This window comes from Haliotis rufescens, unplaced genomic scaffold, assembly GCF_023055435.1.
Source record: "Haliotis rufescens isolate VD_foot unplaced genomic scaffold, xgHalRufe1.0.p SCAF_7, whole genome shotgun sequence".
Classification (NCBI taxonomy): domain Eukaryota; kingdom Metazoa; phylum Mollusca; class Gastropoda; order Lepetellida; family Haliotidae; genus Haliotis; species Haliotis rufescens.
Genome location: NW_025964361.1, coordinates 35,653,055 through 35,677,924, shown reverse-complemented (window position 1 = coordinate 35,677,924; position 24,870 = coordinate 35,653,055). Strand labels below are relative to the sequence as shown.

At 41.4% G+C, this 24,870-nt stretch overlaps 1 protein-coding gene across 1 annotated transcript in view; it reads right to left on the bottom strand.

Annotated features, from left to right (window-relative positions):
- The window catches only part of LOC124115030 (sodium- and chloride-dependent GABA transporter 2-like), a 33,622-nt gene extending 19,561 nt beyond the window's left edge, over positions 1-14,061 (bottom strand). Inside the window, exons 1-2 of the mRNA XM_046475835.2 lie at positions 13,905-14,061; positions 1,392-1,635 (exon numbers count right to left, since the gene is read on the bottom strand). Coding sequence (XP_046331791.2) covers positions 1,392-1,635 — 244 coding nt within the window. The 5' untranslated portion in view covers positions 13,905-14,061. The remainder of the gene's footprint in view (positions 1-1,391; positions 1,636-13,904) is intronic.
- Between the last annotated feature and the right edge of the window lie 10,809 nt (positions 14,062-24,870).

Below are 24,870 nucleotides of genomic sequence, written 5' to 3'. Positions count from 1 at the left end.
AATTGAATTTATACCTGTAACAATACGGAAATCAAGGGCTTCTTGAACACTATTTGTGTCCTGTATCATTTGATGAAACCATTTCGATATTTCGAGAGCTGAGCTGAGGCAAGATATTTCAATTTCCAAGAACCGTCTTTCAGAACTGATTTTGCCGAGGCATGATAATTCTATACACAGGAAAGTACCGGTTTCTGCCAGTTTACGGTGGTATTGGTTACTCTTTTAGCGCGGTGTGTATATTGATCGGTACTATCTAAGCCAAAGCTAATGGCAAAGGAAGAGTTCGACAGGACGAGTGGTCACCGGGTGACGTCACCAATGCTTCAGAGGACATTGAAAGAAAAGCTGTTTTCACAAAAGGGCCGGAAACGTATTGCTTCCAGGCAAACTCTGATTCCTCTTCCCACAGCATACATCAATAGATAAATATACCCTTATGATGTGAATGGACGAGGGTTGCCTAAAGCCGCAGTACTGATATTAAACACAACCCATTACATCTCAATATTGCTTCTAGGCAAACTCCTCAGCCGTACATCAGTAGTTAAACATATCACCCTAGATAATTGAGTGAGTGAGTTGGGTTTAACGCCGCTTTTAACAGTATTCCAGTTATATCGCGGCGTGTCAGCTTAATGTGGGACGAAAGCCCGACGTGATGCAGGTCTCAGACGTTTACCACTTCGGTGAAACCAACGAGCACGGGTATATAGTGCTGACAAACCTAGAAACATAATCGGGGCGAACCGGGATTCGAACCCACGATCATAGGTTTCTGGCGTGCCCAAGGGACGCAACTCTGCACAGCGAATCGCGGCGCCTTAGACGAATGAGCCACCCGTGCCCATCACCCTAAATAAGAAATGGGAAGGTGTTGTTTAACGCCGCTATATATCATACAACCCATTATAGCGACTGCAACGCCAGGTTTACCTTACAGGCTGTGGTTTGTTTGTTTGTTGTTTAACGCCACACTTAGCAATATTCCAGCATATGACGGCGGTCAGTAAATAATCGAATCTGGACCAGACAATCCAGTGATTGACATCATGTCCATCGATCCATGCAAGTGGGATAGGATGACATGCATCAACCAAGTCAGCGAGCCTGACCAACCGTCCCCCTTAGTCGCATCTTACGACAAGCATAGTCGCCTTTTACGACAAGCATGGGTTACTGAAGACATATTCTAACCCGGGTCTTCACTGGTATACAGGCTATGGTGTGGGTAGGGGTGGTGGATAGGGGTGCGTGTTGTGGTTTAGGATTGCAACCAATTCTGCCTTGAAACCCTCTCGGGTATGGAATTTGGTAATGAAACCCATTACTGAAGAAAATGTTGCCAACAAATTGCGAAATGGTAATTTAGAATAAGATATGATGCTTACCTCCCCCATTTCGGTAACACAGAAAAGGGAATCTCCAAACGTTTCCTAGGCCGACTGAGAAACCTATACAGGCTAACAGGAAGTCGAATTTATTGGTCCATGTCTCCCTCTTCATCATTTTCTCATCACCCGCGTCCGCCGTCGACGATGACCCGTCCGATGACGCTGGGTCTAGGTTAACATTCCATCCGGGGCATTCGCCGTTCATCAGAACGTGAGAGGCATCAACTTTTTCCGTACTCATCTGCAAAAAACGAATTCGTTGTTGTTACATGTCGATGTACATAGTTGTGTTTTTAAATAATAAAAAAAACGGGGTTTGGGTTCACGGATGTGGAACGTGTGGTTGTGAATACGTCTAAATGGCGCAAATCTGCAATATGAATTGTGGTGTCTCAGACAACTGGAGAGTGAGTTATGTAGAATTAACGTCGCATTATTTCGGCCATAGGGCGACCTGACAACTTGGTGAGGCAGACCCGTGGTTGACAGCAAGAGCAAGAGCAGGAGCAAGAGCAAGGACATATCGGGGTACGATGACACACAGACAGACAAATGTCAGCGCTACGATCACCGTAACACGCTCTATGACGGATTAAGTCTTAGCGCTAGGAGCACATTTGACACAACGCAAATCCATGCATTCGGAGGATGTTCCCTTACGTTTAAGACGTTGGCAATTGTTTATGAGTGTAATTATACCACAAAAGGAACAGACACGTTTCCCTTTATTTACCAAACATGCCACCGTGTGCAAAAACATGGCAATGATCACTAAAGAGGCGACACTTGACGACTGCAGCAACGCAAACATCGCGCGTGACATTTTCAGATCGACAACCAAACAAATATTTGTTCCTTGTTTAAGGATTATTGTTGTATTAGTATGAACATGCGTCTTCCATAACACAAATGTGTTTACGAGTCTGTTTAAATAGTCGCAGTGATGTTTTTTCGTTGTGTTGAGTTGACATCGGCCTACGGGCAGCTGTGTACTTTAACTGTAGTGGGCGAGGACAACGATTTGGTCGTCACTGTTGGTCACATTTTGAACCATGAAATATCACATGTCACATTTCTTACAGTCACTGCTTGATCTTTGTTTGACAAACAGCCAACGCCGGACACTGTCAACCAGTTCGTTTTAATCCAAAATTCGATATTCACATTGGCAAGATAGAAAATATATTTACTGCTACATTTTGTTGGTTGTTTTCAGAAATTAAAGACTAGAGGCGGTGCGGTTCTCGAATGAACTGCATTATTGTCACGGAGGTTACATATACGATAAAGATAATTCATATAATGCCCCGCTCGAATTAAATACCAGCATGTAGACTGATGCCATAATTCTAAAAACCTCCAAACGATGTGGAGCATGTTTAAGGAATGCGTACCTGGCGTCATCACTGATTTCGTTGATCCATTCTATATTTGTCACCACTCTTTTGCCTTTTACGCGCGATGGAATCTGTTTGAGCGGATAATCGAGACTGATTATTATGCGTTTACGTTTTATTCACTGATTTATTACTGCAGTGACACCTATTTCACGATTGCCGCCATTAAATCGCTGGATACTTTTATCCTGTTATCGATAACTACCACATATCCGGATAATACTGAAATGCAAAGTATGATACTTGATGGAATACAAGTTAAGTATTTGCGAAACAAAAACATGAGTTTTGAGTAAAGGAAAATATTCTCGTCCATGGGCAGGCCCATGATGGGGGCGAGATGGTGTAAATATTGAGTTTTTTAACCTGGTTTTTTTTCATTTTTTCTTCCTTAGTATGTACCCATGAAAACAGCATGCTTATTTTTGTAAATACCTTTGACCGAGACTGGGAAAAGACCGTAGAGTTTCTGGACTTTGGGTTTCCAGAATTAAAATGGGACGTGTTAAACCCTTTTGTGCACTGACCTTAACTGACCTTAACTGACCTCGGCCAACCTGGGGCATTCAGTTCGACGCTTCCACGAAGCGATTTGTATTACGATAACCATAGCGCTAAGATCGCTTTGTGGAACGGAGTACTAAAGTGATACTGAGCGATGGTGTCAATGATGTATAACATGTCAACAATGCTATACTTAAGTGTTCTCCATAACATTGTACTTAGTCACAGAGAGCGCCGATTGTGCGTCCTGAAGCATCACAGGCCAATTGTTTTTATCTCCATGTTTGAATTGATTAGATAGTTATTTCTTATCAAGGCAGTCATCCGATACAGCACGGTTGTCCAATACAAACAACATCACCTCGTAACGCTGTCGAGACTACATAAGCATCTGCGCAGTCTTCATCAACACGTCAGCGTTTGTGGGATGGAGGAAGATAGTGTTTTGACACTTTGTGGCCTACACCGATAGTGCCAGGCTATATTAGTCAAAGGGAGTACAAATATAGTCTTCTATGCTAAATTTAATTTTCGTTTTGGCAGTGAGGCAGGAGAAGGAAAACGAACCCATTTCATATCGTAAAGATTCACACACGTGACTTGGACACGCGTTCCCTGCCAATTAATTGTAAACTAATGGAACATTACAGCCATACTTGATCTGATTTTTCTATTAAGTGCTGACATTACGCTCAAGTAATTTGTTAATACGATACAACAGCACACATTGTGGCTGTTATTTATGATACACTGTTACTGAAGTGTCAGCTGCGAAAGGTAATCCTCCAGCCAACACAAATCTCAGAAATAATTACTTTCCGGCGCGATATGTGTATGTGTTCCAGAGAAGAAAACCATGCCGACAATCAAGTGAAGATCCTTTCAACGGGCGGCGCGGAAAATACCCAGCAGACAACTGCAGGCGGATGGACACGTAGGTTTGGAGTAAACCGATCCTGCGCCCTTAGCGCCCATGTAAATAGTTCCGTCTCAAGATCAGATTTTCTGGTTTGGCAATTTGATAACATGATGTACGGGCATGGTATTTATACAGCACTATGTGTTGGAGTTGTAGAAGCAGGTGTACTAGGTTCTCCTAACACTCTGACAGGATTGACCATGTTACAGGGCCTGCCAGGTTTATCTCTGTGTAACGAATGTGCTGCTATTTTAGCCAATCCTATGCTGATATTTTACGAAAAGAGAAACGATGTTGACTATATCGGTACTTCGGTGAGTTTTTATCTCGGTAAAGGAATGTGTGCGCTTTGGAATGTGAAGAGGAGGAAACTTCTGCTAGGCGTAAGAGAATTTTCGCAGGCCCCAAATGTGGTAAAGATGATAGCGTTTGATCTGTTTCCCAGGCAGAAGAAAGTCTGGCGCTTCACCTTGAATCTGCCAGCTGCAACCGGAACTGCTGTGACGTCATACTACATATTGCAGATACGACAACTGTGTTCTCCCATTGGTTACTTATTCGGGCGAAATAACAATGGCTTGCGCCACTGTAGATTTTGGCACCTGACTCCGGCCCATGACTGCCATTCATTCCGCCATAAGGGGTGGCAACGACCTTGGCATTCACAATAGAAGGGTATTAAAATAATCTCTGTTGCCAGCTCTCCTAGACGACAAGGTTCAATCAAAATAAATTATTCAGATTAATCAAAGGTGTCGAGTGGCCTCCTATACTAGGGTTGGATATTATTTATGTCGCCTGGGGTTGGTAGTGTTTCTCCGCCGGTCGTATATCGCATGTCTGTCAATGTGTGTATTTCCTTTGCATGTCTGATCAATAGACTTGCGTACTGAGTGCGTCCTCGGTCTGATTACGCGTCATGTGACAGGTTTGCGGCAGGTGTGCGAGTTTCTTAACGATGTAAACACAAAAGCTCTTTGCGTAATTTTCATACATGACGTTATTGCAATAAGCAGACAAAATTCAAATATAACGATGAATCATGGAACACCCAACTCAAACACTAATCACACAAAATGTACAACGTTTTGTCAGTCTGTAAACATTTCTTATTCAATATTAACATTAACTGTCATAGTTCTATTCAAACATTGTATATAGGATGTTAAATAAACGAATAATAGAGAATTTGAAAAAAATGGGTACTTGTGTCGTTATGACATATCAATACATGCGTATACAAATCAATAAGGAGGTGATTGTGAAGCTGCATTATGTTGCGATCAAACACCAATGGCTCAGGCAAACACCCATCTATGGTATATCAATCAACGTGTCCCTGGACCTATTTGTTGATGTTATGGTTCGTACAGAAGTTGAAAGTAGCATTGCTTAAGGGGCATTCACACGGTACAACTAGTTGTATACAATTTTTTGCATACAACACATTGCATCGTGTGAACGGGCAAGTCGGTCCAACTTTTGACGTATGCAACTTGTTGGACGCGAGTTGTACGAAATAGGACATGCTCTATTTTCATGCGACTAGTATGAACGCAGCCAATCAAAACGCGTATGAAAATCACGTGACATTTACACGTCAATTTGTAAACAAAAATGGCGACTCCGATTCACGTCGGTAACCTCTGTTTTTCGGTATCCTAAGTGTCACCACTCAATAAAGGACCTATGAAAAGTAGGTACGTAGAATACCACTGTACCAAATTATATATTTTGAGATTTGCATCGGTCTAATTCTCCTGGTTAAACTGTTCATGGTGTTATTTGAAACGACGATGGCTGTGTGACTGTTCACTGTAGTGTAGACCAAGATGAGATAAGGTCCATAATACGCTTCTAAAACTTAAAATAAATCATACACACAAATACACGTCACAGTTTTAGATTCTGTGGGAAAGTATCTATAATATGATGCCATTAACAACTATTTTAGCAAAAGCATATGTATCACTAACGACATCTGAAAATAGTGTACAACGAAAAAAATGCCATTTTCGCATTTTACCAATTCACTGTTCTAAATGTGATTATTTATTCAAATAACGTATAGCTACATGAGAAGTTCCATTACAAAACCATTAGGTGTCTGCCCTTTGTCAAAACACCAATCATCATTCCGAAAAGACTCCAATAACCCTATATTCGTTTTCGAAATATGAAAACTCTGGACCGAACCTCAATGTTGGATAGCGTTGCAAAATCACGGTTCTTTTCGCGTCAGGCGAGATGCCTGTCACATCACATGTATTTCACACTCAGCTACCATACATACATCTCTGAATTCATCATACCATTAAGAATCAATTGACATTTTGTCTAAGTCACTAATACAAACGGTCCAAATGAAATAAACCGCAATATTCAAGTGTGAAACCAAACCCTGTGCTCTGAAACCTACCAGTGGGCCTTCTCATTTAAAAATGTAAACAAAGCAAACTTCTAGTTTTACTTAACATTTTACTATTCCGAGAGATTCGGTCGTCAATTTGTTGCATACATTAGCTCAGTTTATTACGAATATGCATGGGTCGATAATCGTTGCAAGAATTGAGGAATTAATAATTAGAGTCCAGATACTTATTTGGAAAAAGTCAACAGAAATCGTTCAACGTGCCGCCATGATTGACGCAAAATCACGCACACTGACGACGGTATTGGTCTGCCTTTCCACGTAGTATCAAGGCGAGAATGGAAACATAAAAACAAACAGAACTTGTTGATATCAGATTGATTCTGATTACTTAACTTACATGACCCATTTATGTATGTATGTGATCCCAGCATCACAGTAAAACTACTCCAAACATTCCGCGTACTGCTATCAGTGAACTCGCTACGTTATGACGGGAGGTTACCGGTAGTGATGTCATATTAGTATACGTCAGCATCAACATCGTTGTACATATTTGTTATTTTCTTTGAGGTGCGGGTGAACTAGTACACAACGCATTCAGTTCATGAAGTAGTTTACTGTTTCAATCCTGAATTATAATTTGAATATCTCTTCAATATCGTTTCACCCAGCAAAATAATGCACTGCTGCAAAATGGATACATGTATGCAGTACTGTTAATATAATCTAAAATGCCATAGAATTTATGAAACTCATAATAATCAGCTGTTTGTTTGGTCATAGACATTCATCGTGTTATCCTTCCCATAAGATGCTTTGTAAGTGTAACACACTGCAGCATATACATATTTCCTTTGGAGAATTGTGAAATATTCATTGTGGCAAATTTATATAGATAGGTTAAATAAAACAGGCACTTCATTTCTTAAGTTAAAGTAAATGTATACCTGAAGGAAGGAAATTCGCCACGTTATATTTTTATTAATGTATTACTCATGTGTGGACAACTACTTGTCTTACATTTGGACTTTAACGTTTAATTGGCGGAACATTGACAGCTAAAGATTGCATCAGGTGCGCGTTTCAAAATAAGGGCCGACCATTTGAGATTCATGGGTGGAGGTGGGTCATGGTCTGTTGGGGTTTGGGTGTGCGTCGCTGGGGGGTGGAGGGGTTGTGGAGCTGTTGTAGTGATAAGCCCAACATTCTGTTCTTTTAATCGAAATTTTCCATACTATAACCGAATATAATTGCTAATATACTGTTACTTTTTTGTGTTACCGATTTCAACGTTTCTTATAAATTGGGAAATAAGCTAAAAGTATCTGATATCAACTGGCCAAAGGGCACTTTCAGGATTTTTATAGTTCTTTCTTCTATATTATAACAAAATCTGAAATATGTCTTCAGGACATTTTGGATGACAATGATTCAATGTCCCAGAAAAGGAACCGATGTGGTTATTAAAATCGATAGCTGTGTGGGAACTTTGTAGATACACATAAACAAAAAGAATATATTGTCCTGAGCCAAAGCAGATGCTCACCACGGACATGACGGATACTGAGTTTTGCAATGACTAGGAATTGCGGTTTTTTTGTGTCTTTGTACATGTGGGCATCGCCCTCGTGTTTTGACGTCATGTAACGGAAAATTTGTTTTCGACACAAAACAAGTACGTTTTCGTATCGAATGTGTCACGTTATACATTTAATTTTCCATCATGGGGTTAAAAATTCAATAATATACAAGTCCGTTAAATTGCAAAGTCAGAGGTTGGTCCAGTACCGCGCGACCGCAATTCTCGCACAGCGTTGATTTTTCAAAGCAATGCGTCTGAACATTAACTCGGCAACCAAGATTCTAGCGATAATGTAGTCAATCACAAGCTTTTTGTCAGAGATCTCGCGAGACCCGAGTTGTATGCAACTCGCCGCCGTGTGAATGCCGAGTTGTATACAACTTCAGTTTGTGCAACTAATTGCATACAACAAGTTGTATACCACTAGTTGTACCGTGTGAATGCCCCTTTAGCAATGCTACTTTCAACATGTGCGACCTTCCGAGAGGCGAAACAAGTTTACCAAGACAGACAACCCGTGGCAACAGTCATACCTACACGGTAAACATATCCCTTGCACGCGCAACATTCTGCTGAATACGCAAACTGCCATCCATTTTGGCGTTCGCCGATCATGCTTTTAGCGCGTGCAAATTATTAGATCCAGCGAGCGACTGTTTTGCATTCTTAAGTGTAATCACCATTACATTTCACGCTTATTAATGTGTGAACAAGAGCAAAAACGTCATGATAAGACGTTGTTGTTTTTTCCAATATAATCCCAGTGCTCTGTGTATGTGAAGAAATATTGATGCATTATACGTGCAAATATTACCTAGCAAAAACGCAGACGCAAAATGGATTAAATCCTGATGTTTAGTTAAACTATCTACTCATAGTTGTTAATTGAATATTGATAATTCACTGACTAGTTAATAAAGTATGTATTCAAAATGTTTGCAAACTGACCTTCACATATGACCTGAGCATCTACCGACTTGCAGCTAACGAAAGACGAACAAATGAACTCATTGAATGTGTCATTCTCTTTGCAAGATTTAAACTGAGAATCGCACGTGCGTTTCGTGATTCACGCGCTCGCCATCGTCTAGACAGACTATTCATTTGACCGTAACCATGGCAATACGAGAATTGATCTGCGTGTCAGCACTGTCCTGTTATTGGTTATCAGGGCATGTTGCAGTCAAGGGCACTGGTCGGATCTTGAGCTGACATAATCAGCATGAAAGATCGGCAATGATCAGACGACGTTTAATCACTTAATTTTCTGATTTACCAAAACGTCAAACAACCACACTAAATTCGTTTTTCAGTTTATGAAATGTTTTAAGAGCCTAACGCGAATCTGAAATTGAATTTCACTAAAATACATCATGAAGTTTGAATATTTTAAAGCTTTCATAAATCATTTATTCGAATGTTATTGAATTTCCACGTTGCGTGTTACCGTCGTAATGTCTAGACGATGCACAAAAGGTCCGAGGTTAACAATTACAAAACTGAACACTTGGTGCATGTTAGACGGGCCATTGTCAAAAAGACGACATATGGTTGGATACTCATTGGCAGGACTCAACTGATTCAATGACCACGTGGAGGACAAAAACTACGGAGCCAACCTCCACCGTCACTTCACGGGAACGTTGCACACAATACCGGCACACTGCTGCTGTCTAGATTTCAAATATATGTCCTTCACGCCACATGAAGTTTAATGTTCTTCCCTCAATAGGAATAGCACCCGCTGGACCTATTTGACAATGTCTGTTTTAATAGTGGTGATACATTACTGTCCACGTGATTGACGTAAAACACTTGTCATCTGGTAAAATATATAAGAAAATAAATTACCACTTATACGAGATGTGTATGTACCATGTGGATATGTCATGTCATAATTTCACTGCTGTCAGTGGCCAACACTTTTATACAGGCAGCATACTCCTGTAACACCGCCGGTGTGGCAATCCGTCTTCCTCTTTCACTCGTGCGGAGCACGTGACTAACATGGTAGTGAATCTTTCCGCTTTGCAGACATCGGGGACAGGGAAAACAATCCGTCAAAATGTCGGGGTGACACCTATGACCTACTTCGATTTTTTACGTCAGGCAGAAACGCGACAAACGCTTTTTCGAGGAAACGCTCACATCCGCGCCTTTTAAAGAGTATCCGCACTTCTAGCCCGAAGTCAAACAGTGACAGACAAGTTCGTTTTTGTCTTGACTGTTTCAAAGGGCAATCTCATTCTTCAGTAATAATACCAAAGAAAGCATACTACAAAAGGTCAGAATCTTTTGAAGCTAAAAATAGTTCTGAAATTGAGTTTAAGCCAGAGTCACTTAATGTGTTAAGTATTCCCTAATTCTTTTGCTTTTTTTTCTTTGTACTTTGTAGGTAGAGTTTGACTTGAATCATGCGATAAAATACAACGTGGGCAAGTTATATGATATTTATAGTAATAGTGACATCTCTAAATTATGTTTTCTTGGTAAGTCATATTATTCCATTATTTCAGCATCTGGATGACGTCAATGTGCCTTATGAATAATTAAAACTAAACAGTACCATGAATATTTTACTTGTAGAATCCGATATGGAAATATCTCCTGATAAGCTATTAACACGTAGCAGTGTATTCACCGTTTATATCCACGCACGGCAATACAGCGAGGCATGACGCTGACAAAACCTGCAGATAATATAACAATAATATTCCAAGCAGGATAAACCGCCTCCGTGGTCTTGTGGTAGAGCGTCCGCCCGGAGAGCGGAAGGTTCAGGGTTCGATCCCGGGCCGCGTCATACAAAAAGACGTTAAAAGATTGTACTTGTTGTTACCCTGTCTGGCGCTCGGCATTAAGGGGCTAAAACAAGGACTGGTCGGCTCGGAGTCAGTATACTGTGTCTGAGTGGGGTATTCATGTTAAACTGCGGCATAGTATCTCAGTGAGCTAGCACTATAAATCGGCATCAGTCCGGACTAGTACAAGCAGCCACACACACACATACACGTGCATGCACGTCGCTATATAAGTGCAATAATCTTGGACGCGACGTTAAACCCAATTTCACCTCACCTCACCAAGCAGGATAAACTCGAGTAGACTGTATGGCGGATTCCTGACGTTTAATGGAGGAAGTATGATTTGCTACCGATTTGATGCGCTATTTAACACAGGAAACGTTCCCGTTGCAGACGCGGCGACTTATATTTGTTCTGTTGACATGGAGATAACATATGACGGAAACTGTATTATTCAGTCAATATGGGGACGGCATGATAGCACAGTGGTTAAGCCGTTCGCTTGTTCCACAGACGACCCGGGTTTTATTTCCCTCATAGGCACACTGCGTGGTACGTCATGACAGACGAAACCCTAGCCACAATGGCACTACAGTGAAAACTATCATTCTGGCACCAGCCTTGTGATTTTACCTTGTCTGGTCCAGAATCGATTATTTACAGACCGACGTCATATAGCTGGATTATTGCTGTGTGCGGCGTCAACCAACCAACAAACATCTAATAATGAGTATAAACTGTATGACTACGTCAGTCGTTACATTAATAGCACGTATACATTCAGTCGCTACCTTTATCGTTTCAGCTATAACAGATGCATAGCCATCCTTAATATTCCCCGAATGTCTGACATACGCTGAGAGCATTACCTTAATCCTTCTCCAAGTAACTGATCTGCATACTAAACTGTTTTGTATTGAAATCTTTCATAAACCATGTACCAACCAAAATCAATTTAGCTAGTCACATAACTGCGAGAGCCCCAAAAGCCCTAAAGAATATATCCTATTCCACAGCGTCAGCTTTGTATATCAAGGAATTATCTTCAGTCCACAAAGCCGTACCATGCTTATCCAGAGTTGCAACAGACGTACCACAATAATTCTATTAAGACCAACACTGAGAATAAAGGTAGTACTCCTCTCTGGCGAACAACACACGCTCCATGTGTCGAACATAATAGGCTTATTGTGACGTCATGGCGGACATGTGTGTGTATTTATTAAAAAGGGATACATGACCCTAGTACATGTCATAACACGTTCTCTACAAGTTGTACGTGTGTTAGAATATTTGACTTTACATCTCTGATAATATTCAGCATTGCATCGTATTTCCAGGGTTATCAAGAAAGCCACGTTACGAGGTGAAAATATAATCAATGTCGCGAAAAGGATTTCATCTTGTGTACATTTGTTAACCAATTATAACGACAACGGTAGCCTTACTCCCACGTCGTGATAATTACAAAACGTGCCCCGTTTCTATTTCACTTTAATCACCCGTGTCAGGGTAGAGGTTTCAGGTTAAATTTCCCGGTTCGCGGTGACTCACCCGGGAATATTCCATTGACTTGCCGGAAAATGGCCGACCGGCGTGTTACGAGCTTTTCGTATAATGCGTTACCATAAATGACAAAAGGCCCTATACCAGAGAAAACACCACGTCACAGGTCTGTGATTTATTGATATATCCACGTAAAGACACGTCATAAAATAACACGTAAAACACTTTACGTCCGTGATATCATTCATAACCATGCCGCGCCCATCAAACTAGAACCCTATTGAGAAGTGTTTCCCCGGCAAGTTAAAAAGCGAAAAGAAAGCCCGCCACTATCACCCTCCCTCGCTATTCTCGAACAGTACCTGGGGCAGCTGGCGGTCTATATTTGAGCCAGGTGCCCGTCTTTCACCAGCAACTACCGGCTTCCGTTGCCATAGGAACCCATCCATCCTGATATCTGCTTGCAAATCAAATAGCTCGTTCTTTAGGCCTTCAGATGTATCTCCTGAGGGTTGTAAACCTACCTATGGACTAGCCTTCAAATGCAACATTATACAGCTACACGCCACACGTGCACTCCGCCCATTCCCCGGTTGAACAGCATTACGTGAATACAATAATACAATGTGCCCTCTGATGTATACAATACAGATCTAGTGCCCACCGGATGGTGCGGCTAGTCACAGAACATAACGCGTACCTGATAGTATCGATTACCGGCATAAGCAGGTTAATTTCATATTCAGCATCGAATGTCGTATATTAGTCAGCTATGGTACACGCATACACTTGATGCATATTTCGTTTCTGCTCTGTGGGTGTGACCGTGCTCTGAATGCAAGCGGGAATACATACACTGGGGATTTTCCCTATTCTCCACGCTTCGCCGGCTTTTTCCAGCCGGCGAGCCAGCCCATTCCAGCCGGCACAAACATGTGGCGCTCGCTTGTGAATACCGGCAACTGAACACGCGGGTTAGACGTTAACGATCACTTCATAGATTCGCGCTCGCTATGTAAAAGTACACAATTTACTATGTTCTATCGTTATAATTTAGCAAATATCAAATAATATTAAAAGTATTGTAAATATAAATCTGTATTTGAAAGCAAAACATTGCAGCAGCTATTCCTGATTATTATAATACGGTAATACATTGCCGCTTTTTTTCAAGCGTACAATGGATACGTGTGCGTTTTAAAATAATAATATAAACTTATAACAATGAGCTTAACGAAATCAGTTTTGTTCTTCATAAGTAGGACATGGATGCTCTTTGTGCTTAAAGCATCCTGAAATAATCAACATAATTTATGAATTGGAATCATGATAATAATTACAAGACCACTAATTGAAAGAAACAGGCGTGATTAAGTAGCATGTAAGATGTACATCTGCATATATTTCACAAAGTCATCTCTTACCTTGTTTCTGTGTGCCAACAATATACGGTGTGGAATTGAGAAGTTGCCGCTACAAGAGTTCCACGATTATGAGGGAGCGTCAGCCCGTCAATGAAACAAAGTAGCCCTGGTAATGGAAAATAACCGGCCTGGTTCTCGAGACCACGTGACTCCAAAAGCTTCCTTCATTTGCCGGAGTGTTTTCAATCCATTGGTCGCCGCTAGATGGCTTTCTGTGAACGCTCAGCGCCGCGTTTCGTCATATCATCCGATTTAAATGCAGGGGTGTGCACAGTATTGTTATCAACGTCAGAATATTGTTTGTATACATGGTGTGTTTTTGTCTGCAAGGCCATTTCTCGAGTAATCTATTGATCTGTGTTTGTTGGGGCTTGTTGTCATATTGTATACAGATATATAATGCGTCTTTGTAATATGGATACTAGTACATATAGACTGAACGTTATGGACTACTGAATCGGAAACATTACTTTATTTTGATAACTACTTAATTATGAAAATTGTAATTGTCTTCAATATAATTTGCTAACAAGGCGGGTATTATATTGATAAATGTGTTTTTAAATCATGAATACTTTTCATGGTAGATTGAAACACAGGAGTATGCAGGTGTACCACACAATATGTGTATTGATCCATATGTCCTAAAAGGTGGATTTTAAAAACATAACCTGTTTCTACAGCAACACATTATTGTGACTGAGACCAACAATGTGATCAAAGTGATATCAAGGACCAGACAGTGTGACTGTGTCTGTGACTGTGATGCGCGAGCGCGCTATCAGTCGAGGCTACCAGTGTACCAATACACCAACAGACCAATCTTGTTAAACGAGAATTGAGTTAAAGAGTGAATGTCATTGTATGACGTGTATCGAGATATATGAAGACTAAAATTAGATGAGGCACGCGAACGACAGACGGCGTTGTCAACGATCCATGCCGTCGAAACAAGCTGACAGTGTGACCGCACTATTCACATTTTAGACGGTTCTAAATGAAAAACCACCTAGTGACATGGCCTTTATCCGTCCTGGGTTATGTCAACCTTTGTAATGTTAAGATCATATAACTACTCCATAATGAGGAAGTGACAGTCTACGGCAGGGAGAACAACACGGAGATGCAATGCGTTATTTTTTATGATGACATTCTTTACCTCATCACCATAACAATGGCGAATATTTTATATCCGTGTACATTTGACATGTTACGGGTATTCAATATCTTCATATATATCCGACCCGTGTCAAGATCCGGGTTAGTATAGGTCTTCAGCAAGCCATATTGGCCGTAAAAGGATACCATGCTTATCGTAAGAGGCGACTAACGGGATCGGGTGGTCAGGCTCGCTGACTTGGTTGATGCATGTTATTGTTTTCCAGCTGCGCGGATCGATGCTCATGATGTCAATCACTTGATTGTCTGGTCCAGACTCGATTATTTACACACACCCGTCATATAGCTGGAATATTGCTGAGAGCGGCGTTAAACAACAAACCACAACAAACCACCATCGATACTTGTGATGTCAATCACTTGATTGTCTGGTACAGATTTGATTATTCACAGACCGCCGTGCAGCTGGAATGCTGAGTGCTTGTTTTAATGTGGAGAACGTATTATATGTGAATGAAATGGGTAACTGTCCTTCCCCGCACAATTGCAATGATCACATTGACAGTGGCATGTCACAGCTGAACCGTCAATATTTGTTACCTACATGCTGAAGATGTTTTGTTTTAAAGCTCTTTATCCCAGTTGCTTGTATATTTGTCACTCGTATATAACAGTGAGTTCTACAGTGCACATCATTGTGTCTTGAGTCGAAATGGATTTGTGTATAATGAATTATGTGTATACAAAGTCGCTTTGCCAAACAAACAAACCTTACATTTAGTATCATATATTATCGATGAGAGTGATCGATCTGGTCACCAGCTGTGACCCGTATGATGTGACAGAGATACGGGGATGAACGTTCTTTTGATAGTGATCGTGTGCTTTCGGTCCAGTCCGACGGCCTAACTGCTGTGTCGAGATTACCTCCATTGTCTAGTTGCTGTGTCGAGACTGTCTCCGCCGTCTAGTTGCTGTGTCGAGACTGTCTCCATTATCTAATTGCTGTGTCGAGATTGCCGCCATTGACGAACCTCCACTGTCTAGCTGCTGTGTCCAGACAGTCTACCCTGTCTAGCTGCTGTGTCGAGACTGTCTCCACTGTCTAGTTGCTGTGTTGAGACTGCCTCCACTGTCTAGTTGTTGTGTCGAGACTGCTGTCTCCACTGTCTAGCTGCTGTGTCGAGACTACCTCCACTGTCTAGCTGCTGTGTCGGGCCGTCTCCATTGTCTAGCTGCTGTGTCGAGACTGTCTCGACTGTCTAGCTGCTGTGTCCTGACAGTCTACCCTGTCAAGCGTTGTGTCGAGACTGCTGCCTCCACTGTCTAGCTGCTGTGTCGAGACTGTCTCCACTGTCTAGCTGCTGTGTCGAGACTCCCTCCACTGTCTAGTTGCTGTGTCGAGACTGCTGCCTCCACTGTCGAGCTGCTGTGTCGAGACTGTCTCCATTGTCTAGCTGCTGTGTCGAGACTGTCTCCACTGTCTAGCTGCTTTGTCGAGACTGTCTCCACTGTCTAGTTGCTGTGTCGAGACTGTCTCCACTGTCTAGCTGCTGTGTCGAGACTACCTCCACTGTCTAGCTGCTGTGTCGAGACTGTCTCCATTGTCTAGCTGCTGTGTCGAGACTGTCTCCATTGTCTAGCTGCTGTGTCGAGACTACCTCCACTGTCTAGCTGCTGTGTCGAGACTGCCCCAAATGCCTAGTTGCTGTGTCGAGACTGTTTCCACTGTCTAGTTGCTGTCTCGAGACTGAATCCACTATCTTGATGCTGCGTCGAGACTGCCTCCATTGCCGAACTTCCACTATCTAGCTGCTGTGTCGAAAATGTGTGTTTGCAGACACACTGACAGTTAAGGACCTACATCCAGCAATCACCTGGATGTGATAATCCACTTGTCTCATCCGAATATTGTGTTCTTGGTAAAAGGTAGTCATAGGTCGCTCTTTCCAAGCGCTTCTTTAACCCAGAAAGACACTTACATTATGGTGCTATTTTTAGCGTCATTGGGGAATTTCTACACTGGTATAAGAAATACCATTGTGACGTATTTTAGTCACGCTCTACTTCCAGCCTTTGACGTCCTTAAATGTGATGCATTAACACAAGATCACAGAATAACAAACTAGCCCCGGGCCTCCACGGCACCGTCCCAAAACATACAAAAGAGTTTATACTGAACGTTATCAGTGGATTTATCTTTTGATGATCGGCCCAATAAGCCTCTCTTACATTGCCTTGATGAACTGATGGCCTCGTCATGCTGTTACAAATAGTTAAAAGAAGACTATAAAAACTTGACTTATTAACTGTATTCATACTTTCAGAAATGAAACCGATGCGTCATGGAACACCACTGTGTGCTGGCTGTTGAGTAGGGCAGGGGTACGCGAACACATGGTGTCATCACTATTTGATAGTGATTCATAAACACATGCTTATATCAGTCGTAATCGTAAAAAAGACCGCCTCCATGGTCTAGTGGTAGAGCGTCCGCCCGGGGAGCGGAAGGTCCGGATTATCCCAGGCCGCGTCATACCAAAAGACGTTCAAAGATGGTACTTGTTGTTACCCTGTCTGGCGCTCGGCATTAAGGGGCTAAAACAAGGACTGGTCGACTCGGAGTCTGTGTCTGAGTGGGGTATTCATGTTAAACTGCGGCATGGTATCTCAGTGATCAAGCACTATAAATCGGCACCAGCCCGGAATAGTTCAAGCAGCCACACAAACACACACACGTACATGCACGTCGCTATATAAGTGCAATAATCTTGGACGCGACGTTAAACCCCATTTCACCTAACGCGTAATCGTAAAATGGACTCTGCTTTCACAAGAAATGTCTTGTGATCATGGAAATATTTTGCCGCTTTTATTTTCTGGCTGTTCATGAGACACAGCTTCAAACGTTAGTTTATTAGCTCAGGAAGTATCAGGCCTGTGACACTGCTCAACGAGGCTCTGTCAACCGGGAGATTGCAACATGTGTGGGTTTTATATAATGTGTACATAGCATAATTATCACAAACGTTGTGTTTGTAAAGATGAAAACAAAATGCCCAACAATAACAGTCGATATGATGTTGAGGACTATATGTTGATTGCATGTCAGCGTATAGGTGAGATGAAATGGGGTTTAACGTCGCGTCCAAGATTATTGCACTTATATAGCGACGTGCATGCACGTGTATATGTGTGTGTGTGGCTGCTTGTACTAGTCCGGGCTGATGCCGATTTATAGTGCTAGCACACTGAGATACCATGCTGCAGTTTAACATGAATACCCCACTCATACACAGTATACTGACTCCGAGCCGACCAGTCCTTGTTTTAGCCCCTTATTGCCGAGCGCCAGACAGGGTAACAACCAGTACTATCTTTTAACGTCTTTTGGTATGACGCGGCTGGGGATCGAACCCCGGACCTTCCGCTCTCCGGGCGGACGCTCTACCATTAGTCCACGGAGGCGGTCTGTCAGCGTAAAAGGCGATGGTGAATGGTACGCATGAATTAACGTCTTCTCTCAGATGAGCCAATGTGAGTACTGAGCTCGACTGCCCTCAATGTATATGTTTAGTTTAAACATATTTTATTCTCACGAAAAGGATTGGGCACAAGTAATCACAACTTAGAACGCCCTCACCCATAGATTTACATGTATTCTTATTTAAAGTTAATAATTTAAATGACAGAAAGGAAAGAAAAGCAATAGAGAAACGTGTGTACATTCACACTGCTCACTCAAACCTTTTTGTTTTCTTTATATATGTATGTACATTCCTCAAAATGCTTTCGTTCACATGATTAGGTAAAACTGCATTGAGAACTAGCATCAGGCTAATATTTACATCACAAGTATTTTTTCATTGAATGTCGTTTATTTAAATCAGCTAGAAACGAATTGAAGCACTCACTGTTGTTAATTGTGAATGTATATGTATATTGATATAACCTGTTCTGCAGCCCTAATGTTATAACATTGTTCATTTAGTATTGGCTGTTTGGCGTATCAGCTGAAACCATGCCAACAGACTAACGAGTTATATATAACCGTTCTGGCTGGATAAGCACCACGGCCCGCTAATAAAGTGCGATAATGAACCGTTATTTCTTGAACATTGTATGCTAAGTAGCATACATTCATAGTGACACAGACAACACAAATCTGTATTTTTAATCTAAACAGAAAACAAGAAAATTGAAAGAATCATATGTAAACAATTACGTAATTAATTCTCGGAGAAAATATAACACTTTACATTTGATAGAATTGATGACAGTTAATAGACAGATATATCATGCACGGTACACACATCCACACAAGCGAAGGGTGATTAATACGTTCTGAATCTCATATAGAGAGACTTGACCTAAATACATTAAAATAATTTCCTTTTCAATATAATCCCCTTCCACATTGATACACGTTTGCGGACTATGTTAAAGGATTTTAGAAGTCATGTTGGCTGTCGAAAACGCTCTGCGCAACTGCTACGATTCCAGTCGAAATGGTTCCGTCTAGAGCCTCTTCCATGTTTTGGAACAGATGGATCAGGAGAATAAGGTGGATGCTGAAGGAGTGAATTGTAGTCATGGCAATGACTGATTTGTCCACTGTTGCGTTGTCCCGGTGGAAGAGCACGCCTTTACTAAGCTTCTCACATCTCGCAGTCTTCATTTCCTCACGTAATTGCCTCAAAAGTGTTGCACAGTGTGTTACATTTATTGCCTGGACGTTTGGGCGATGATGACACTATGATGACACCCTCGGCATCCAAGAACACGGAGGCCATAACATTTCCAGCTGATGGGACAGATGCCTTCATGATGATTCATTGTGATGATGTCAACTGCTGTCACTGTTTTAGTTGTTGTTTGGACCCAGGCTGGAAGTGGTGAACCCAGGTTTTAGCCACAGTCACACATCGTTGCAAGAACCTTTCTTGATCAACTACAAACAGAGTTAGGTCCGCCATTTTGTGTCTGGTGCGTTTTTTAATCAGATGTAAGAAAGTTTCGAACCCAACAAGTGGATAATTTCTTAGTTTCTGTGATAATGATGTGTATTCTCTCCTGGGAAATGCCTACTGAACTAGCCATTTGACGCTCAGTAACTCGCCGGTTGGTCATAACCATATCGTGCATTCTCTGGATCATTTGTATTGTTGCTGACTCAAGAGGCCTCCAAGACAGGGGTCGTCTTAAAAGTCCTCCCTTCAACACTTAAAACTCCAGGACCCACCTCTTTACGGTGGCTTCGCATCGCGTATCACTTTCGGTTGCAGTTTGCTTGTTTGTTTGTTGTTTAACGCCGCACTCAGCAATATTCCAGCTATATGACGGCGGTCTGTAACTAATCGAGTCTGAACCAGACAATCCAGAGATTGACATCATGAGAATCGATCCACGTAATTGGGATACGATGACATGCATCAACCAAGTCAGCGAGCCTGACCACCCGATCCCGTCAGTCGCCTCTTACGGCGAGCATAGTAGCCCTTTACGGCAAGCATGGGTTGCTGAAGACCTATTCCATTCCGGATATTCACAGGTTCGGTTGCAGTGAGTTTGGCTTTTGAGAAAAACATAACTCCCGTCCTTTAGACACCACTCATGTTCAAACGCATTAACCTTCGGTCGTAAATGGCAGTCCTGATATGAATCTGTTATAAACTGATTCCCTAGGTCATAACTTGTTCTCCAGTATTGGGTCGTCTTTTTATTTGCGCCCATGTTACAAGCATAATTTCCAATTAATTTAAAATATTCAGTTACAGAATGTAAAATGTATGTTTCATCTATCGCACTGTACCCACTCTCACACCATATATTTCTGTAGTATGAATACTAGCCAACTAACCCTGTGGGGTTTCCGGGTTAGAAATGGTCCCCAGCAAATTCTGCTGGTCGTAAGAGGCGACTAAATGAACGTGTGGTCAGGCTCTGTGACTTTGTTGTCTTCTTGCGCGGATCGTTGCTCGCAGTATCGATTACTGGATTGTCTGGTCCAGACTCGATTATTTACAGGCCGCCGTCATATAGATGGAATATTGCGGCGTTAATTAATATTGTCACATTCCTGATCCCAACATTGGGGGCTTACCGTTGTAACCTGATTATACCAGTTTTGATTTTGTCTATTGTTTCGTCCGAATACCATGAACTACAAGCAGGGATGAAATTCAAAACACGCATCGTAATATATGATATGCATTGTAACTTGTGCGGGGTACTGTCAGGTCAAACTGTGCAAAGGGCGAGTCGCTTCAAACCGTATCAGAAGTCGATATTTACCTCATAGGAATATTAATTGTGAAATGAAATAAAACGTTTTGATACCCACATTTAATTGTGTACATATTAACATACATACAGAGCAAACAGGTTTGCAGCATGCGTATATTCATTGATATGTGAAACTATCTGCAGAGTAAAATCAGTAAGTGTGCAACATACATATATTCATTGATATGCTAAGAGCACAGGTTTGCAAAACACATAAATATATCTGTCTCGAATCTTATATAACACGTTCCCGCTGCTGTAGTTATGCTGTATATATCCTTATAACGAACTACGGTTATAACGAACTAAAATTAGTGGTCCCTTTGAGTTCGTTATAACCGTAGTTTACTGTACACATACATACATCTGTCTCGAATGTTATATAACACGTTCCCGAGAGGTTCGAGATACCGGGATCCGATTGTATTCATTAATATGTGAACTGTATTAATTATATTTAGACGTATCTGTGGATACCAAAAGGAAGAAACATATTGGGACCGCCAGTAATTCAAAATGTTTGTTTACATAGTGGAAACCTGTCCTGTGTCTCTTACTGCAGTTGTTTGCGCGTTCACTGACAAGTTACCTGGTCGAACGATTTAAATACACTGTGAGATGTATGTTATTTGCGTCAAATACGGCAAATATTTGCACACTGGCGTGAAACTGTATTCCTTTAATTGAGTGAGTGCATGTTATTTTACGCAATACTCGAGCAATATTTCCGCAATATTTCAGCCGCGACGTCTATTCTGCCCCGGAGCTCTCTTGGATTGGTGCGGAACCAGCCTAAACGTCTACCCTATGAAAATGTAGCTGTGTTTAGAGCACAGCAATTTCGATCGGTATGAAATAAGGTTATCTGAAAATAGAAATTCAATCTTCTATGCAATAGCATGTTCCCTTCCATGGGCGGATACAGCTTTATTGAAAAGGGGGGGGGAGGGGGGGGGGGGGGGGGGGGGGGGTGCACAATTAACATCTATCTGTATCCGCCCATGCCTTCTACGGACGTTTTGATGTGAGATTAGATACACCGCTCCAGTATCAGATGACCCCGACTACGCAATACTTTCCAATATTCCACTGTCCCTGGACTTGGAGGTCTCGTGTGACCCTGTACATGGAGACTTGGCTCCGTCCTCCTGTAGCATAATACGCCTCCACTGCAATGCACTGATTCCATCAACACGTCCCCGAGTGACCCCTCGCAGTAACTTTCCATTGACAGTGATCATTGTTGATTCAGCATAGTGTGAATGCATAGGTGTGTACGAATCTGATACTGAAAATATTTACAGTGCGAGTAATGTTGTTTGTGTGTTGTTTGTCAACCACGACCTCAACGAGTCAAGGCGGTACACGTTTTACAGAAGTAAACTTACAGACCTCCATGCTGAGTTTAAATTTATCCCTTAGTAAGCGTTATAATTTGTTTTCAGATATAGTTCCCAACTATCCATAATCGTATTTCTGAATCATAATTGCAGGCTGTCTACTAACCATATGTGCACTCATAGGGAAGCAGTTTATAATATGTTGCTGTTGCAATGCTTATGAGTGAGTGAGTATGGTTTTACGCCGCTTTTAGCAATATTCCAGCAATATCACGGCGGGGGACACCAGAAATGGGCTTCACACATTGTACCCATGTCGGGAATCGAACCCGGGTCTTCGGCGTGACGAGCGAACGCTTAACCACTAGGCTACCCGACCGCCCCTGCAATGCTTATGTCTCAAACTAATGGTATAAGGGACAATGGTGTAGCCTAGAGGTTAAAGCGTTTGCTCGTTCTCCGAAGTCCCGGGTTCGTTTCCCTCCTGGAATATTGCTAAATGCGGCGTAAAACCATACTGAATTATAAATCAGTTTAATTTATTGTTAATGTTTATTATTAATGTATTAATTTATATATTTATATATTACACCACAGCACTGAAACAAGAACATTAATATATTGTAGGTTTTGTAAAGATTAGGTAAATATTGCAACTGAAATGCATATCCTGTTATATTAACCCGTGTATTTGGATTTAGAGGCTGTATACCCTACACCAAGTCAACACAGCATTATTGCATTAAAAGCTTCATCAGATTAATGAGATAAGGGAGTTGCTGGTATTTATCAGGCATTACTGCCGAGGAGGCAGTATACTAAATCTTAGAAGAATATTATGATTATTTCATTTGGTATATTAATTATGGTATATTATTTTTTTCTTGACATTTACCTTGATATTGTAACTGAATGAAATGTAGTTTGTACTTTTAGCATGTTAAACATGTTGTTGTTATATACTTCTGATTTATATATATATGTGTCAAATATTTTGTGATTCTGTGGGAGGACCAACGGAACATTCTGACGAAGACATGCATTATGACAGTCCCCATTTTGTACTATGATGCCAACTCTCACAAACACTGAAATTATGGGATTTGCACTAGTTTTGTGTGTCTGTGTATCTGTGTATAGCAGACAAACAGCACTGACACATCTTGCTAGCAATGATCAGACAGTTGCCTAAGAGTTTCTCCGATCTTCCCCTCAATGTGTTCCTTGTTTGCCTTACCTGGTGCAGTGTCATCAGCCGATGTCTTGACGTAAATACAGCGAACCCCCGTTAATCCGGACGGTATTGTTCACTTGTTTACTTGGAGTAAATCCTCTACACTTCGTTTAGAGCTCAAAATACAAAACATATTGATTTAATCCTTATGAACTTCAAAAACCGCAAAAAACAAATGCTTGGTAGCTTATTAAATGCCACGGAATCACTTGCAATTTTTGTGTTCCTGATTAATGTATAATGTGTACAACGCATGCCCCATAAAAGATATAATGACGTCCCCAACGGCGTGACCCGAAGTCGTGTGTTTCGGCTGACCGGAGTCCGGACAAACGAGGTTTAACACTGCCCAGGGGTTTATTGATAACATTTCGAATTGTGTTTAGTTTAAACAGAAGTGTAGGAATAGTGCAAGTTACATACTGCAGCTTTTATCACTATAAGCTACCTTATTATTTACAACAACAATAATACCGACACACAAGCTAACGACTGTGGTCGTATCGAGGAATGTGCGTGTCCGTTAGCCCAACAGCAACAGAAAACAAAAATGCTCTCTTTAATCTTTCCAGAACCCCGTTGAGATAAATGCACATGCCGGTGGTGTTAATGTATTTCAAGCTCTTAAAAAATAATCTCCAAGGTGAAAGAAGTGTTATCAAATACAGCGTGAATGACACTATATACAGAATGCCCTGTAGTGCAGGGCATGCTTACTGCATAATGTAGGCTAAACTATTCAGTGTCTAAGCCTTCATAATCATAACATATCATTACATATAGCTAGATATAACTGAATTAATTTTTCAGCTTATAAATACAGTGAGATAATAAATCTCAGGTAAGACACTCATCCTTTTATGGTTTGTGTTTTCATCTGTAATAATTTACTCTAAATACTTAGTAAAACCACCCTACTCACTCGCTCACTCACTCAATAAACCAATCACTTAACAATTATACCATTCAACAACTCACTCATTCACCA